General features: G+C 42.1%; 1 protein-coding gene across 18 annotated transcripts in view; it reads left to right on the top strand.

The window, feature by feature from the left end:
* The window catches only part of Aak1 (AP2 associated kinase 1), a 161,111-nt gene that overhangs the window by 64,913 nt on the left and 77,476 nt on the right, over positions 1-18,722 (top strand). For all 18 annotated transcript variants that reach the window (XM_037203879.1, XM_037203878.1, XM_037203886.1 and 15 more), the window contains one exon: positions 8,837-8,955. In XM_037203879.1, the coding sequence (XP_037059774.1) occupies positions 8,837-8,955 (119 nt within the window). The remainder of the gene's footprint in view (positions 1-8,836; positions 8,956-18,722) is intronic.

Raw genomic sequence — 18,722 nt, 5'->3', positions numbered from 1 at the left:
AGTGTTTGTTCTAGGAAGGCTAAGAGCAATGGCTAGAAGCAAATGAGGAGTTTCAGATCAATGAATGGAATTAGCTGCTCCCAGATTACCTAGCTGCAGTAAGGAGACTAGAACATGATTCTTCTGCCCATGGGAAGCAGCTGTGGATTTCAGTGAACAGAGAATACGACTTAACCAGTGTCTTCTCACCACTTCTTTTTACATTTTCCAGGTAACAATTTCATGACAACAGGGCTGGGAAGGTGTGGCCAGATTACAGGAGGAAAGCCCCCTGTCCATCATACTTAGCTGCTGGCAAGCCAGGCCAGTGTGCTCTGGTTCCTCACACAGCTCTCTTGATTTCTTCAGTTCTTCCCCCTTTGTTCCAAACATGCAGGTACCTTTTGTAGAGGTGGGGTTTGGAGGGACATTCTTTCCAAATTCCACAGAGAGCCTCCTGAGCTAGAGATGCTGGAGAGCCAGAGGGAGAGGCTGTTGCCAGGGATCCCGTGTTTCTCCTGGGCTGGGACATGGTTGGATTGTTGGATGTTTCTGAACCACTCACAGTATTGCCAGTTTCTGGTCCTGTGCCCACAGCCCTGCTGGGGAGAGGGAGTTGACTACCTCAAGTATCCCCATCTGGGTGTTCTTTCTGCCTGGGGAAAAAACTGCTTTGATCTGTTCCCCCAGAAGGACCTGGCACATGGTGATTTCAGTCTGAGACGAGAGAGACTGACGTTAGGAAAGTAAGCCCCAAATCTCCACTGCAGTCAGTTCCAACACCAGCGTCATGCCGACCTTTTCTCCTGTGCAAGCTTTGCTGTGCTCTTGCCATCTGTTCTAGAGCTTTCAAAATTGTCACTCCTTCTGAAACTTCTGGCAAAGTTGTCTTCAGTGTGAGTCAAGTGGAGATGGTGTTTGTTAGCATCTTGGTCATCCTTGTGGGGGCTCAGAAACACTGTGGACAGAACATTGAAGTGTGCTTGCCTAGAGGACTCTGCCAATATGGGTGGTCAGGTGGAAACTGGAATGCATAGCTTCCTTACCTCATATACTCTTAGAAAGATGGAAGCAGGGCCATCTATGTGGTGCAGTCCTAATCTGGAGCCTAACTTGATTAGGATTTAGGAGACTTTTTTATTCTCTTTTAAAATACTGTATCTAAAAATCAGGTATCACCTAAAAATACAGCTTCTTTTGGAAATCAGATGACTTGGCATCCCTTAGTCCTTATGGCTCTATGGCAACCATTTCAAGCTTGAGGAGTGGTTGCCCCAGAAGCAGGCAGCTACTTCCTCTTCTGCCACAGGTCCCACTCCTCAGGTGACCTACCTGACTGAGTGTGTCATCTGGCAAGACCTGGGATCTCTGTGGCCCCATTAGACATCTTGGCTTGTGCCTTGATTTTTGGGAAGGTACTATAGATTTATACCTTTGTGATGAATGATGTCTCCTATAGGCTCAAAAGGGCTTCAGGGGCAGCAGAACAAGGAGAGAACTCTATTCTTCACTGCCTTCTGAGTGTGCTTGGTGCTCTGTTATTTATTCCATGTCTCAGACACTGCAAGGGAGATCTTAGCTGCCCTTGACAGGTAAAGGATGGCCTCAAGGAGATAAGAAGTGCCTGAGCCAGTGTGTGAACCTAATCTGTTAGATCTGAGGGAATGCCTCATGGTCACAGAGTGAGATGAGTAGAATGGCTTAGCTTCCTCCCCAGAACCTACCTAGATATATTGAGACCCCTGGTAGGCAAGGGAAGAAGGGCAAGGTGCACGAGTTTCAGGAGAGGTCCTTTTGTCTTAGTAAAATAATTTCACATGGGACTGTGGAGTATTTAGGGGCTAATTTCCCTCCTCCTCCTTTTAAAACTTACTTCCCCCCTTTTTTTTGCCTAGCAACTTGTAAAGAGGGAAAGGTTGAGCTGCTTTTCTTGAAGCTGAAAAGGAGGCTGTGTGTGTGTGCAAAGCCTAACCCTTCAAGTTAGATTCCCCCCACTCTGTACACTGTAGTACCATCTATAATTGAGGGGTTGGAGAAACTCAGCATAAAACCTGTGAACTTAGTTTTCATGTCTGCAAATGAGGAAGTGGAGGCCAGAGAAAGTCACAGGCCCAGGCTACCTTTTCATAAGCCATTTTTTGAGGCAGTTCCACCCCAGCTAGTTTTTCTGTCTGACTCATTCAAAGACTTCTGTTTCATATTTATTTTCTCTTCCTTGGGTAAATCAAGCTGCATTCCACCAAGCACACTCACCAAGTTTGCTGTTATTTTAAAGGAAGGCATCTTTGCAGGGAGAGCAAAGGGCACAGAATGGGCCTGGATGAGTCATTTCTTTCTCACTTTGGAATCCCTGTTCCTGTGACTTTAGTCTTCCTGATCTCAGACAGGTAGATGCCATTCCCAAAGCTGTAGATAGGACTTAGGTTGGGGAGTGAGTTTTCCCTTTACCTGTAGGCTGGTGCCAGATCCCAGATTTTTAGTGTCTAGAATTTTGGCCAATTAAAAATAACAGCAAAACCTTTTTGGCAGTGACTCTAAGAGCCCTGTTTGAAAATCGGGACGGACTGCTTCTAGCTTCCTTGTCTCATCCTTCTCATGTCTGCCCAGTGCACCCATCTCGGCTCAGATAACCAACATGGAGGGTTTGTTCTTTGTCTGCTTACCTAACCTGCCTGGTGCTTACTGCCCAGCCTGCTGCCCTCCTCCATGATTCAGTGTTTGAAGAGGCAGTAGAGATCCTGCTTGCCTCTTCCACAGTACCATTATGGATGCTGAATATTATGATGAGGTCCCAGAGAGGTTTCATCTTTATCTTTGAGAAGTTTCTGTTGGAGATTGTGATCTTCTGTTGATATGAGGACTGAGAGATTTTTCTCAAAGATTATATAATCTTCCCAGTCAAGTGGAGGCTGTAATACATGCCCTGTGCACTTCACTGACCTTACAGAGGTGGAAGTGGGGCTGTCAGTTCTGTCCAGGCTTATACAGAGTGATACCTGTATTTCAAATTCTCATTCCCAGCAGACAATTGACACTTCTGACATCTTTCTATATTTGAGAAGTAGAGGTCCTAGTTGTATCATTAATTTTTTTGATTAATGCTGATTAATCCTTGATTCTATGCTGATTAAAGCCTTTTTCAGGAAAGCGTTGGGAAAGCAGCTCATCCTAGGACTTTCAGTGATGCAGGATACACTAGAACATGCAAATTAAACTCACAGTCGGATGAGGACACATGAAAATGAATGGCTACTATTGGTGAAATTATTATGGCCACTCACGTAGTTAAAAGGGAGGTTTATTTTGTGGGGTAACTTACAAGTGAAGGGATAGTTTACAGGGTCTGGGAAAGGTGTAGTGCAGTCCGGCAGTGTTCTCTGGAGAACTCTGCTTGGTTTACCTCCAGTGTCCAGGGTCCAGGAACCAAGAGAGCCCGCGCATCCGGATCTCGGGTTTCAGGGTCCTCTCTGGGGCCCACCTTGTAGGCATGACCGTTACTGAAGCCTCAATGGGAGTTGAAACTTCCAGGTCAAAGCTGGAATGGCTACCCACTACAGGCTACAGTGAAAAGACCTGTAACCGTATGCTGGTAAGGACATGGATTAGAACTTCCATATAGCTAATAGTCACTCTGAGGGACCGTTAGGGCAGTTAAACTTGTCATGTGACCCAGAAATGACTACCTTTGTCCATGAAAAGGCCTTTCTTCTGTCCAGATGTTTATTTGTAATAGCCAAAAGCTAGAGACATTACATGCCATTCCATGGAGAGTAGATAAACTCTGGGCACCCATAGGGTGGAATAGTTGAAAAAACAAGCGCCAAACTGATAGCTGTAACAATGAAAGTGAATCTGGAAATACACTGTGTGGAAGAAGTCAGATAAAAGAGTCCATACTGTGTGATTCTGTTTAGGCCAAGCAAAACTACTGTACAGAGATAGAAATAGAGCTCCAGTTGCAGGGTGTGAGGTAGAAGAGCAAAGAACGGTCTGCAGTGATGGAGCCACTGTTGTCATGGTTCTAGGAGTGCATAAAGTGAGTTCATGTATTGTATGTACAATTGGTTTAAGAAGAAAACTACAGAAAGGGGAAGGGTCTCGTGGAATTCCTTGCTAATATTCTCTGTGTTCTTGAATAAGGAACTTAATCATTCTTCATCTATTTCATGTAGAGCAAATAGCCACATGCAAATGCTGAGTGTGGGGGTTATCCATGAACTCCTCTTTTGGCAAGAACATGTTAACCAATGTGTGCTCATATATTGGAGTTTGCTTGCATGTACCTTTGAAGGACCATTTACTGTGTTACTTCCTGTCTCCGCACATCAGTAAGACGAAGGCTGTAGAGTAGGCCAGAGGAGAGGCCTGGAAGCTCACAGTCTGTAGTGTTGAGTTTCCATAGTGTTGGTTGCTCAGCATTAATACAAAATGGGATTTGTTGCTTGTGCTTAAATGTAGTGTTTTCAAAATAAATTTTGGGTTTCCATTTTAGTTTTTTTCCCTGCTTCACACTTATTCATTCATTCATTCATTTTGGGGGGCATGTGGAGGTCAGAGGACAACTTGTAGGAATCAGTTTTCTTCTTCCTCTTTGTAGGTGACAAGGGTTGAACTCATTTGGTCAGGCTTGGCTGCAGGCACCTTTATCAGCTGAGCCATCTCTCTGGCCCTTTATCTTACCTTTAGAAATGAACATTGCTGATTGGAAGCAGGGGTAAAGTGCTTGCTGTGTAAACATGAGGATCTGAGTGAAATCCCCAGCTCCAACATAAAAATCTGGGCATGGTAGGGTGTGCTTGTAATCCCAGCACTAAGGAAGCAAAGATTGAAGATTTCTGGAGCACCATGGCCAGACTTAGCCTATTGGTAACCTGCAGACCAGTGAGAGACCCTGTCTCCTAAAACAAGTAGGCAGCTCCAAGATTGGCTTCTGGTTTTCACACATACATGTGTACACACCTGCACACACGTGCAACTCCATAAACACAGACACACACAGGCACGCGCACATACACAGTGGATATTGCTGATAGAACCAATTCCGTATTCCTGAATGATAACAGCTATCTGCATGTGTGTGATAGCTGTGCCTTCATAGCCATTTGTATTCTGCTTCCCATAGTCTCTGTACACTTGGTTGCCTTTTCTGTTCTCTTTTGTAATAATTGAGAGAATCTAATTCATTATTGAATTCTCACTATGTGTTAAGCCTTGTTCTAAGGTGTGATGATCCAGGGGCATCAACCACTCAGATGCAGTACTAACTCACAGGGAATTGCAAGTAGTAATTTCTATTCCCATCAAAAATTAAAAACCAAAGCTGGGTATGATATTTCACATATATAATCCCCGAACACAGGAGGCAGAGGCAGGAGGATTACTATGAGTTTGAAGCCTACCCTGGCTACAGAGTGAGTTCTAGGTCAGCCTAGACTAGAGTGAGTGGCCTGCCTCAACAAAACAACAACAAATTAAAGACAAGAAAGGTACAATACTGAGAGGTATGAAAGAAGAATGAGTCATAGTGAAACTCATTCTTTTGTACAATTAATATACCTTATTAAAAAAAAAACCAAGTTAGAAAGACCAGAGTGCTATGTATTTTAGGGAATACAGAAGAACATATGTTTCTTTTTATAAATTAAAAAAAAATCTCCACCTTTTTAAGAGGCCAAGTGTGTCTGTATGAAAATTACCCTGCCTTCCTCAACTGCTTTACCTCAGAGATGGAGCCCCTTTCCCTTTGTGAAGTGTAAATGCCAATAAGCTGATAGCAGCACAGGCCACATGGATTTCCTTCCTTCTGTCAGAGACTGAGACTTGGTATCCTGATCCATGTGGGAAATGGACTGTGTTGGAGCAGTGCTGCCAGCCCTCTTCCTTCTTTGCCTATAGAGACGTGAGGGCAGTGGGGTCTGTGCCAGAGAAGTAGTTAAGGTGCTCCTGCTCCCCTCTTCCTCTTACCTAACAGTTTACATCTCCATTTGGTCCACTGTGCATTGGTCGTAGCTGACATCTTTAGGATGACAAATCTTACTAGGTTTCGATTTTGATCTTGTGGTTAAAGCCTTCTCACTCACAGGTGGGCCTTTTATGGTCATAGATGCTGAGTAGTGTGGTTCTGACTATGTTGAGTGTAGTGATCGTTGCTTTGCTTTAAGCTTCATCGTAATTGTAGGTCCAGCAAATAGAACTTGCTTGCCAAGTTGTTTTCAGCTCTGGCTGGAGAGGTCATCTTTCTGCACCACTGCTCCCATCTGGTGGCTGTTATCTCGAATTGCAGCAGCATCACTTGCTTCAAAAAGAAGTAGCTTGTCCCTCAGTGATGCTAGGTACCACACATTAAAATGCCTTTAAAATATGCCATATACAAAGTTTTGGGAAGGGGAACATTCATCAACTCTTCAGGCAAGAAAGGCAAGAACTGCGATGAACAGTTTATGAGCTAATGTGTATATTTGTAAGTAATTTTTTTTTTCTTTTTAAACTTTATGGATCCAAGGCTGTCATTTCTGGTCTTTGGCTGTTAGTGAAATGAAGGGTTACTTATTTCCAGTGAAAGAGAAATACTAATTTGCTCATTTAATTCAGCAGTTATATGAAGAGGTATTGTATATTTTTTGTGAAGTGGAAGGAACCAGTTTTTGGACAGTCAGGAGGATGACACCACTCCAGGTTCTGCCCACAGCTGGCTGTGAGACTCCTAAAGCCTCTCTTAGTTTCTTTACTCATAAAACAGATTTCTTGGAATTTAATGCTTTTTATGATGATACTGTGCCCAGGATATAGCCAAATGAAATTATGAAGTATTCAAAATATCTGGCAAAGTAAATATCTTCTTGGTCTATATATAAAACAATCATGAATATAAATGGAGGGTCTGAAATATGTGCAACTACTTTGTCCAATTCTAATAAGGTGCAAGATACATCATGGTTTCAATAATTTTTTGGGGGGAGGGAGAAAAGTTAAATGGTGCTACAGTATGTATATGTACTACTAGACAAGATCTGATACATATTTCTTGCATTTAATTTTTGTCGCATATCTTAAAAATTATATATCCTAAAAGATGCATCTTGGAATTTAGGAATTGTAGGTTGGGTATGATGGTACACATTTAATGATCCTGGTACTTGCCAGGGAGGAAACAGGAGAATCAGTTCAAGGCCAGCCAAGGCCACATGAGACCCTGTCTCAGAAAACAAAAGTAATTTAGGGAAGAAATGGCGATGGAGAGGAAGAGAGAGAAGACTTAAATTTTTGATGCTGAGTGTTCTTTTTTAAAAAGGAAGTACTCAGTCGAGTGTGGTGGTGCATGCCTTTAATCCCAGCAACTTGGAAAGCAGAAGCAAGTGTATCTCTGTGAGTTTGAGGCTAGTCTGGTCTACAAATCAAGTTCCAGGACAGCCAGGACTACACAGAGAAACCTTGTCTTGAAAAACAAACAAACAAAAAGCAAGTTCTAAAGAAAAATCTACATTTAAAATTGATAATGAAATAGTTTTATGTATTGCAAGAAAATAAAAACCATGTTTTGGATAAAAATAATAGTGGTTGGTATTGTAGATTCCATGGGAAGTTTCAATGTTTATCTAATATTGAAGAATGTAGTGACAGTCAATAGAGAGACCTGCAATCTCTGATAAATCATGATCACAATGTAGGTTTGGAAACGTTTGAGTCTAATAACATATTTTTACAGAATGATGCATGTATTTTGTGAAAATAAGGAACAATAAGGCTTTAGTGGTTGCAGGGAATAGATTCCTACCCAGGTTAGCTTGAATAGTTACTGTAAAGCTAGTAAGTGCTAAGAACATCAGCAGACAGGCACTGAAGTGTCACCGAGCCTCAAGGAAGGGTACCAGTGAATCAATCTTGAGTCCTGATTCTCAGAGGCCTAAGATCTCTATTGGCTGCTCTTTGGTTTGGTTTCTATCAACTTTACAAATGGCTGCTAGCTCAGTACTATATTACAACCTCAACTTAAGTTCTCATACTGATCACTTCCTCTGTGCTCACTTCTATCCAATATGTGCCAACTCTGTGCAAAGAATAGCTTAGTGGTGTTTTCGCAACACAGGATTGATGAGCTAAGCGATAAAGGTATACAAGGCAGGTGGTTGGGCTTTGTGTTCCATGGAACTGCTGTTTCTGGGACTGCTTTGCCACTCTTGTCTATCTGACCCTCAAGGCAGGCAGTGCTTTGGGAGTTAGGAGTTCTAAGATTATGTGGTACTCGAAAAATGAACTAATTTAGCTCATTTGAGAATACCAGTTAAAATTACCTAAATGTCTGTTAATGAATTGTGAGCTATCTAAAGGAAAGTAGAGTGTTGATCAGTGAGTGAGTCCTGATGTCCCACTATAGAGCATCTCATGCACACTGGGACTTACATCTCAACAGCACATGTAATGACAGGTACAGGCGTGTTCAGGGTTTCCTATAAACACTTGAACCGGAGTGAGGAGAGGAAGAAGGAAGGAAAAGGAGATTCCTGAAATAAAGTGACAACTATTTACGTTAACAAGCACTAAAAGCACTAAATTTTCTAGCCTCTCTAGTAAGAAAGAAAGGACTGGGCTTCATTTAAAAAAAAAAAAAAAAAAAAAAAAAGTCTAGTATTTTCTTTGGAAGACAGCTGCTGTTTGTGCTTGATTCTGGGTTAGATGTGCAGGACTTCTTTGACTCTGGCTGTAAGTTCCAAGAGTGTAAGAGTGCTCTTTAGGCCACTCTGCTTTGAAGACTGGCTGATAGTGGTATCAGTTCCATGTGAGGTAACAGCAGCAGCCTGAGTTCCTGACCGACTTTGCAAATTACTCAAAAGAGTTTCTCTATGTGTTCTTCTCACAGGTGGATTTGCTCTTGTCTTTCTGGTGAGAACAAGCAATGGGGTGAAATGTGCCTTGAAACGTATGTTTGTCAACAATGAGCATGACCTCCAGGTGTGCAAGAGGGAAATTCAGATCATGGTAAGAGTTTGTGGATTATGACTGCTTCTTCTTCTTCTTCTTCTTCTTCTTCTTCTTCTTCTTCTTCTTTATTTAAACAACACACACACACACACACACACACACACACACATATATATATATATATATATATATATATATATATATATATATATATATGTATGTATTTCTTCTTCTTCTTCTTCTTTTCTTTTGAGACAGGGTTTCTCTGTGTAGCCCTGGCTATCCTGGAACTCACTCTGTAGACCAGGCTGGCCTCAAACTCACAGAGATCTGCCTGCCTCTGCCTCCCGAGTGCTGGGTGTACACCCCCCCCCCAGCTTAAACCTTATATATTTTTAAAATAGTGTTTTCATTAATTTCTTGAGAATTTCATACAGTATGTTTTGATCATATTCATCTCCTTGCCTCAGCTCTTTCCAGATCCTCCCCCACCTCTCTACTTACTCGACTTCTTGTGTTCTCTCTTAAAACCCACTGAGCCCAGTTTTGTGTTGTCGGACTGCTCCTAGGTGCAGAGCCTGCCCTGAAGTGTGGTTGATATACCAGGTGTCACACCACTGAAGCCACTGACTTTTCCTCTTCCAGTGATAATCAGATACTAATAGCTCCTCCACTAGAGGTGACTTCATGCCTACCTCCTCCAATAGGGGTGGCTTCATGCCTGCCTCCCCTCCGTCATGCTAGGATTTTATCTGGTTTGAGTTTTTGCAGGTCTTGTGTATAATGCTGTAACTGATGTGAGTTCCTGTGTGCATCTGCCCTGTTGGGGAACTTCCTGTCCTTGAAGTCTGGCTCTTAAAATTTCTCTGTCCCAAACCTTAAGGGAAGAGGTGTGGTACAGGCATCCCATTAGGGCTGAGCACCTCAAAGTCTCTTCTTATTCTTTGCATATTGACCAATTGTGAGTCTCGGTGTTAATCGCTATCTACTGCAAGAAGTTTCTCTGATGAGAGTTGAGCAATGCACTGATCTGTGAGTTTAGCAATAAGTCATTAGGAGCCAGTTTTATTGCTGTGTCAATTTAGCAAAATAATAGTAGTGGATTTTACCCTCAAACCCATGACTTATCTACTGTGGCTGTTTCTTAAGACAGGAATATTATGTTGCCCTACGAAAATCACAGGGCAGGGATGACATCCTTTCTTGAGCTGGCAGCAAGCTCTTGCACAAGGTAGGACCAATAACCAGGGCATATACGCCTTGATCACCCTCAAGTGGAGATTGAGGGAAAAGGAACTTATTGGGAGAACTGACTAGTTTAACTCAGAAACATAGTTTGGGCCCTTGGGAAAGCATATAATCTGGAGAGCCCACCTTTGTAGGGAGCATTTCTCTCTTTGTGCCTTCCCTCAGTTGCTAGCCCCTTGTTCTGATCACCAGCCGTCTGAGTCTTTCTGCATCCTGTGACTATGTCCTGACCCAACTTTTGATTTTTACAGTTTTTTTTTCCAGCTGGAGCGCTTCCTGTGCTTTGGCCACAATGTCAATACTTCATAATGCTTTGTGAATCCATTTATAGAAGTTCATGAATAGGCAGAATTCACTGTGGCATTGGAAGTCAGAAAATAATTATTTGGGTTGGGAAATGGGCCATGAAATGTATTATTGTAACTGTTTCGGTTATGGAAGTATGTTGTTTTGTGTAGCGCTTATAAAGAAATATATAACTGTCAGAACTCAAACACATTAAGATCTGTATGTTTTTATTTTGTAAATTATACATTAATTTAAAAAACAAGGAAACTTACTAAGGAGAGATGGCTTGGCACTTAAGAGCATGTACTGTTCCTCTGAGAGGATCCAGGTTGGATTCCCAGCACCCACATCATAACTACCTTTGTAATTCTAGCTCCAGAGAATACAATGCCTCTGGCCTCTCAGAGTTCCTGCATGCACGTGCATGTAGAGACACAGAGACACATAATTAAAAATAAAGCAAATCTTTAAAAAATATGCTAATTTGTGTAGAGTTAGATTTCTATCATTATTAAAGAGTCTGTATCAGAAGTATATGCTGACATGTTTATGATGAAATGGAGCATTACTGTGAAAACAGTAACTGGATTTAAAAGAAAGATTTACCAAGATTTGATAATCAGAGCAAAGTGACAACTTCTTGAGAGCTTGTTAGTTGTTATTGGTTGTTTTTGCTTCTGTTTGACATTGTACATAATAAAAACTTCTACATATGTACTTTCTTATTTTTGTATTTCCAGTTTTGTTTATACTAATTATATTGCTTTACCTGTTACGTTTTAGGCAGTTCTGCCATCACAATGTGAGTTATTTAAAATCAGAAACTTAATAGTTTGACACACCACTTAACATGTAGCAAACAGTTCAATGAAAGAGTGAAATGTATGTCTGCATGGTTGCAGAGTAGATCCAGATGTTTACCTGGAGGTGACTCCTTTAGGCACCAGATTTTAAAGCCTGGTAAAGAGCAAAAATAAAAGTTAGGTGTGGTGAGAGCCTAAAGTCAAAGTATTTGGAAATGACCTAATACTGTTGAACCAAGGCTCCAGACTACACAGATCTGTCTGCAGTGGGCCTAAGGTTCTCCACTTGCCCTGTCTCCTCCACATAGGAGGTTCCTGGATATTTCTTATGTCCCTACCCCTCCTCCTCCTTCACCCCCCCCCTCCACTGGCTTCTTCTTCCCCTTTCATCCCTCCCCGATTGTTCGCTCCATGCTTGCTCAACTATCCACACTTCAGTTCCTGTCTCTGCTGCTGCTGTTTCTTCTGCCCAGAATGCCCTTCCCATTGTTTTACTTCTGTTAGAAAAGCAATCTCATTCTTTCATTTTTCTCCCACTCATTTGGAAACACAAAAGCTTGCTTTTGCTAGTAGAGAAATCAAGAAGCACAGGTCTGAAAACTCACAATGGGTCTGATTAGGAGTTTAGTTGTATGGGATCAGTTTTGGTCCAGGGATGCGTTTACTGTGACAGTTTGTTTTTGTTTTTAATTTAGTTTTTATTTTTTCAAAGCTAAGTCAGCTAGGTAACAAGAAAATATCAAACAGCCCTATACCATTCTCCTGTACCATCTCGAAGTCATCATGGTTGCTGATTCCTTGAACTTCCCAAACCATCCTTGTTGTTGGTTTTTACTTCATTACAGGCATTGTTCCCATTGGAAATAAGGATTTAGCTCTTGTGTTTTACAGCCCACCCCTCAGCATTAGCTTTACTCTCAACCTGAATTCACTGGAACACCCATCAGTTTGAGCAGTAGGTTGGCTGTGGTAGTGTTGGTTCTCACATTGCTGTGGGAAGAACTGCTCCTCCTGAGGCTGCTGCTGAGCTGCAAGCATTGCCCTTTGCCACACAGCCATTCTCACCAGGACTCGTCCTGTTCCTCCTCTGCTCTCAGGGTTCTGTGTGTATTTCAGCAATGGGATCCCGGACTTCCCTCCATTATGCAAGTCGTGTTTTAAATGTGCAGATGTAGCATTTGTCTGCTGTAACACTGAGGAGATGTCCAGGATTCCTGACCTGACGGACCCCAAGCTGGTGATGGACTCCTGCTGGTGTTCCTGGAACCAGCTTGTTCTTGTGGAATTCCCTCAGCTCCTTCCCCTTAGCTTCACTTCTGATCAGCTTCCCACCCTTCTGCTTCACCCCTACTTCTGTGGAGGTGGTCACCCAACACCTTCCTCTTATGGATTGGGCTTTTGGGGTCAAATTGAATAAGTTTTTGTTTAGCTCTCAATTCCGAAGACTTTCTCCTATCTTTTTCTCTAAAATTTTACAGTTTTACACTTTATATTTAAAGACAGTGAACCATTATATAAGCTGTGAGACTTGTTGATGTTCTGCTCTTTGCTTATGGATGGCAAATTGTTTGAGTATCAGATCTGAAAAGGTATTCCCTGTTCTGCTGGTTGCTGTTACTTGAAGTGCAATTGTAGCTTAGTGGTAACACACTTGTCTCTATATACAAGGCCCTGGGTTTGACATCTCCCACCCCCACTGCCCACAGGAACTAAATTGTAGGGACCATTACTGGACTTTCTCTGTCTGTCCTCTTAGCAACTGTATGCCTCTTGTTTCTGTAGCTCGATAGCAAATCTGTTTGTTTGAGACAGAGTCTCTTGCTGTAGCCTTGGGTTATCTTAAACTTTGTAGCCAAGGCTGGCCCTGAACTTCTGATCCTTCTACCTCCATCCACCCAGTTCTGGAATTATAGGTGTGTGCTACTGCTCCCAGCTATCAAATACGATTCTTTCACATTTCCCCAGAATGTTTTAAAATATTCATAGCTGGAGAGCTTTTCTCCAGGTCCCACCAAGCCCCGGCAGTCCGACAGCCCACTTATAAAAGAAACATACAGACGCTTATATTATTTAAACTGTTTGGCCTAATGGCTCAGGCTTCTGGCTATCTAGTTCTTAAATCTTAAATTAATCAATTTCTATAAATTTATACCTTGCCACGTGGCTCATGGCTTACTGGCGTCTTCACATGCTGCTTGTCATGGCGGCGGCTGGCAGTGTCCCCTCCCACCTTCCTGTTCTCTCAGTTCTTCTCTGTTAGTGCCGCCTATACTTCCTACTTCCTGCCTGGCCACTGGCCAATCTGCGTTTTACTTATTGACCAATCAGAGCATTTGACATACAGACCATCCCACAGCAATATTCTAGTCCACATAGTGTATTAGTTTCTTTTCTCATCAGTGTGGCAAAGTGCCCAGTAAAAGCAGCTTAAGACAGGATTTGGCTCACAGGTTAAGAACAGTTACAGTGGGCGTGGAAGGGAAGGCATGGTGGTAGGAGTATGAGGCAGCTGGTCGCATTGTGTGTGCAGGCAGGAGCAAAGGGAGACAGGAAGTGGGGCCAGTCATAAATACTCAAGGCCCATCCCTAGTGACCTGCTTTCACTAGCAGGGCCCCACAGCCTTACAGAGCAGCACCTCCAGCTGGGAGCTAAAGCCTGTGGGGACATTTTACGTGCAAACCACAACACATCACCTTTTGTTTACATTTTGGAATAATGTGGAATTTTGATAGGAGGTACTTAAACCTGTATTTCTATTTTGGGAGAACTGACATCTTTTCTGTTTGTGATCTTCCAATAGATGAACATGGTCTGCATCCCCATTCACTTACATCTCTGCTGTCTTTTACTACCATCATGTACTTCTTGTGCACAAACTTATAAATGCTCTTAGACATATGGCAAAGATTTTAAATTTGTTTTTAGTGATTTTAAATCATTATATATATATATATATATATATATATACATATATATATATATATAAAAATCTTCTTCTCTAGTTCTAGGCCTTACCTTGCATGTTATACCTCCAAATTATAGCCTCTGATACTATACTTCAGATTTTGTTTTTAAATCCATAGGTTTAGTGCTAGTATTTAGAAATAGTGAATTTTTACAATATGTCCTATCAGTTCACCAAACTTGCAATGAGGGATGGCTTCCTTGCCTGTAATTTTTCCCCCTTTATAGCGTTATCACAATGGCTAGAACTTGTAATACCATGTTGAATAAGAATGACACATTTATCTTTGCTTTGTTCCCAATCTTAGTAGGAAAGCATTCAGTCCTTTGTCACTAAATACAAGGTTGACTTTAGTCTTTTATACATTTAAAAAAACCAACGTGACTTGTCATATGTGGTCGAACCTCCATCAAGATGTTAACTTTCATGTAGGAGAACTCTAGGGGAAAGAATTCCTCGTGGTCAGCAAAAGCAGCTGGAAGGTACATGCATTTTGAAGGGATTACAATATCCCTTCATCTTTGAGACCTCATGATGCCATGGAAGAAGTCATTGTACACCCCTCCCAAGAAGAGTAAGCAGAAGAGAAAGCAAGTTAAGTTAGCTGTCCTAAAATACCTTAATGTAGATGAAAATGGCAACAATAGTCCCTTTGTAAGAGTACTCTTAGTAAATGTGGTACTGCAGTTTTTGTGGTTACCATTAAGTATATGTTATTCTACATTTAACAAGTAACTTATTTAAAGTAACAGGAGACATGCTTGTCTTTTTGTTTCCATTGGAAGATATAACAACTGCTTTGGGTGACTGAACAATTTTTACAACTGAAACAATGGATTGACTCAAAAGAGTGAGATCATATATGTGGACTTTTAGTTCATTTTAACCAGCTTTACCAGCATGGTTCAGTGAAGGCAAAGATTTAGAAGCAGTGTGAGTAGAAAAAGACGTAGGTGTTTCAAAGGCCAGTTAGCTCAGTATGAATGTATACATACATAGAGTGATGTGGCCGACAAAACAGAGAAAGTCGTTTTCGGCTCTATTGATGACATTGTAGAGGTGGCAGTGCTGGTTTACTCCATGAATCAGACTAGACCTGCAGTACTTTATTTATCTTCTGGGAGCATGCCTTTTCAAAACAACAAACAAATACCACAACAAAGCAACACAGCTATAAATGAAGAGGCAGCCAGAGTGGCCTCAAAAGACATGCCTTTAATCCCAGCACTCAGGAGGCAGAGGCAGGTGGATCTCTGTGAGTTTTGAGGCCAGCCTGGTCTACGGAGTGAGATCCAGGACAGGCACCAAAACTACACAGAAACCCTGTCTTGAAAAACCAAAAAGAAAAGAGAGAGAGAGAGAGAGAGAGAGAGAGAGAGAGAGAGAGAGAGAGAGAGAGGAAAAGAAAGAGAAAGTAAGTAAGAATGTTCCATTTCTGCCTTTTGAAGAAACCATTCTTACTTGATTGAGTTGTCTTGGCACCACAGAAGAAGTAGTTGATGTAAATGTCCAGTTGCTGCCGAAGGGGTCTTGTTCCAGAAGGTGAATCAGTGAGCTGCTCCTTCGAAGGTTAAAAGCTCATTAGGGTGGAGCCTGGCTTGTTGACTGATGAACTTGCTCTTTATTTCCTTGTGGACTGGCTGCAGTCTACTGAGCAGCCAGCATCTGTTGACTAACCACACTTGGAGTGCTTCTATAGGACCTTGCTAAGGTAGGTGCCACTGAGCAGCAGTATGGCACACAGCTGGCCCTGCCCAGGGTTAGCAGGTCAGAATCTGCTTTACAGTGGGATCCCTCAGTGATCATAGTCCTATTAAAATCTGAGGTGCAGCCGGGCGGTGGTGGCGCACGCCTTTAATCCCAGCACTCGGGAGGCAGAGCCAGGCGGATCTCTGTGAGTTCGAGGCCAGCCTGGACTACCAAGTGAGTTCCAGGAAAAGGCGCAAAGCTACACAGAGAAACCCTGTCTCGAAAAACCAAAAAAAAAAAAAAAAAAAAAAAAAAAAAAAAAAAAAAAAAATCTGAGGTGCAGTGCTGCAGAGTAGGAATGTAGGTGACATTTTTAAAGGTTTATTCAGTAAGTACAAGACTAACTGAGTTAAAACGTGTCCTGGTTTGATTTTCTTTAACTCTGATAGAACACCGACCAAAAGCAGCTTGAGGGATAAAGGACTTATTTCATCTTACACTTTCAGGTCACAGTACATAGAGAAGCCAGAGCAGGAACCTGGGGGTAGGAACTGAAGCAGAGACCATGGAGGACTGCTACTTACTGACTTGCTCCCAAGCTTACATTCAGCTAGCTTTCTTATACAGCTCAGGCCTATCTGTCTAGGAGTGGTACTGCCTACAGTGGGCTGTCCCCCACATCAACTAATCAAGAAAATGCCCCACAGATATGCCCACAGTCCAACCTGATGGAAGCAGTTCTTCAGTTGAGGTTCCTTCTTCCTGGGTATCTCTAGTTTGTATCAGGTTGACAGTAAAATCTAAGTAGTGTGGTAGGGGAGAATAAATGTTGGTATAGGAAGAAAAGTATCTTGGACTTCTTAGGTAGCAAAAGCTCAGCAAGGTCTCTACTAGAGCCGAGGGCCAGCCCAAGGTTTCTTTCACCGCTGACTAGAGATGTACTTGCTTGCCTAGAAGAGTTAGAAAAGAGATGTAGAGTTATGAAGAGGGGAAAGGAAGAGGAAAACAAAGCCACACCAAGCATCCCTTTCCAAAATACAAACTTATCTCAGGTATTAGAATGGCCTTCCTTCTATTAAGAGAGTCTTCCGGACTCTCAGGCATGCGTGCTCACATGCACGTACCCACATGTAGACATATACACGTAACTTTAAAAAGAAGTTTCTTTGCAGTTCTTCCTACTTTTTGGACTGCGTAAATAGAAACGAGTTCTAGAAAGGTCCACAATAAGTAGAGGGAAGGATAGGATCTGAATGCTTTTTGTGTTATAAAGCTTGAGCTCTGGAGACTGTTTTTTGACCTCTCTATCTTGGATCTGTGACTCAAGGCAGGTTCCTTGAAGCTTTTGCCTCATCAAGTTTCTTTCTCATCCTATTTTGAAGATGACTTTGTTCTATACCAAAAGCAAAACCATAGCTCTGAACCTACTTGAATTCCCCTTTTCTTTTTTGTGCAATGTGTAGCAAACACCTCTGCCCAGCCCCCCTTTGCAGGAAAATCAATCACTCTGTGATCTGCCCCTTAGCAGTAATCCTCGCCACATCCCTCTAACCTGTAGTATGGTTTCACCAGCTTTCCTTGTCTTCTGTATCTTACAGTTTTCATTCTCCAGTGTGGTTTTCACAATTCCTGACAATTCTTCCTTTGAGGCAGCCTCTTCCTTAAACACAGATGTTTCGAGAGTAATTCACGGACACTGCCCAACTCAGTCTGTTCTTATCCCATCCCATCTCTTCTCCAAAATTCTTCTCACATAAGTCTCCAGAAGTTTCCCGTGGGCACCTTCCTACCATTGTCTGTTTTTCGTGGGGCTGCTGTTCTGTCAGCAGTGCTTTCTAATCCACTACGCAGAAAGAGAGTGAGTGTTACCATTGATGCTGGGGATGCAAATGTTTGCCTGATACCTTGAGGCTTCTTCCTGTGTTAACTTTGTCATTTTGAGCATTGGAATCTGCACTTAGGGTAGTCAGGAACAGCTTTTCCCTGGACTCTGAGAAGCCCAGCCAGATCTACAGGAGCAGTTCCACCGTCGTACTGGACCACTCCAGAGCCTAAGCTTGAGTCAAACACACAGACTCATAGAACCTTGTCTTTTCTACACCCTTCCTTAAGCCTCTAAAACAAAAGTAAAATAATGTATTACAGTTAATTTACAAATCCTAATTTTGCCTTGCATTTGTATCAAAATCACAATGCCCAGTTTCCTCATGTTTTCTTTCCCCAACTTAGTTTTTAAAGATCTTGGGTTTCAGAGTCATCATCGTAGATATCCGTTGTGTGGACCAAGTGTTTTAGCATCATCACCATAGATATCTGCTCTATGGCCCAAGGTATGAGGTGATTTCCAGTGCCTGGGTAGTTCTCAGTAAGTACCCATTGGAGGGATGAAAACCCATGAGCATCAGCCCTGAGCGCTGATAAGCAGTTCAGCTGATGCTGCATCTTCTATCTCAGTTGGCCATCTGGAAAGGCTTAATTATGAGTAAAATGCTGGGTCTGGTCTAGATGCTATTGTAGTCTCTTCAAATTTTGCAAGGCAGTTTTTCTTTTCATATATTTCCTAAAGGGAAACTGTTAAAAGTCAAGTTAGAGCATGTTCAGAAATGTGCCCACTTTCCTTTCTGACTTCGTGCAGGCTACCCAGCTAAAGCCCTTGCCATTCCTTTGTTCAGGGAAGACACTGCTTTGGAAAGAACTTTGTTAAATGCCACAGGTAGTAAATCTTTCTTCACCCCTGTCCTCCCACACATACAAAAAGAGAAAGAAAATAAAAATTCAAGCTGAATTCACTTTTGCCCCCAATAAACAGGAGAAACATAGATTTCTTTTT

Source organism: Peromyscus leucopus, chromosome 3 (genome assembly GCF_004664715.2).
Source record: "Peromyscus leucopus breed LL Stock chromosome 3, UCI_PerLeu_2.1, whole genome shotgun sequence".
In the NCBI taxonomy this organism is placed as follows: domain Eukaryota; kingdom Metazoa; phylum Chordata; class Mammalia; order Rodentia; family Cricetidae; genus Peromyscus; species Peromyscus leucopus.
This window is presented reverse-complemented; position numbering and strand designations above follow the sequence as displayed.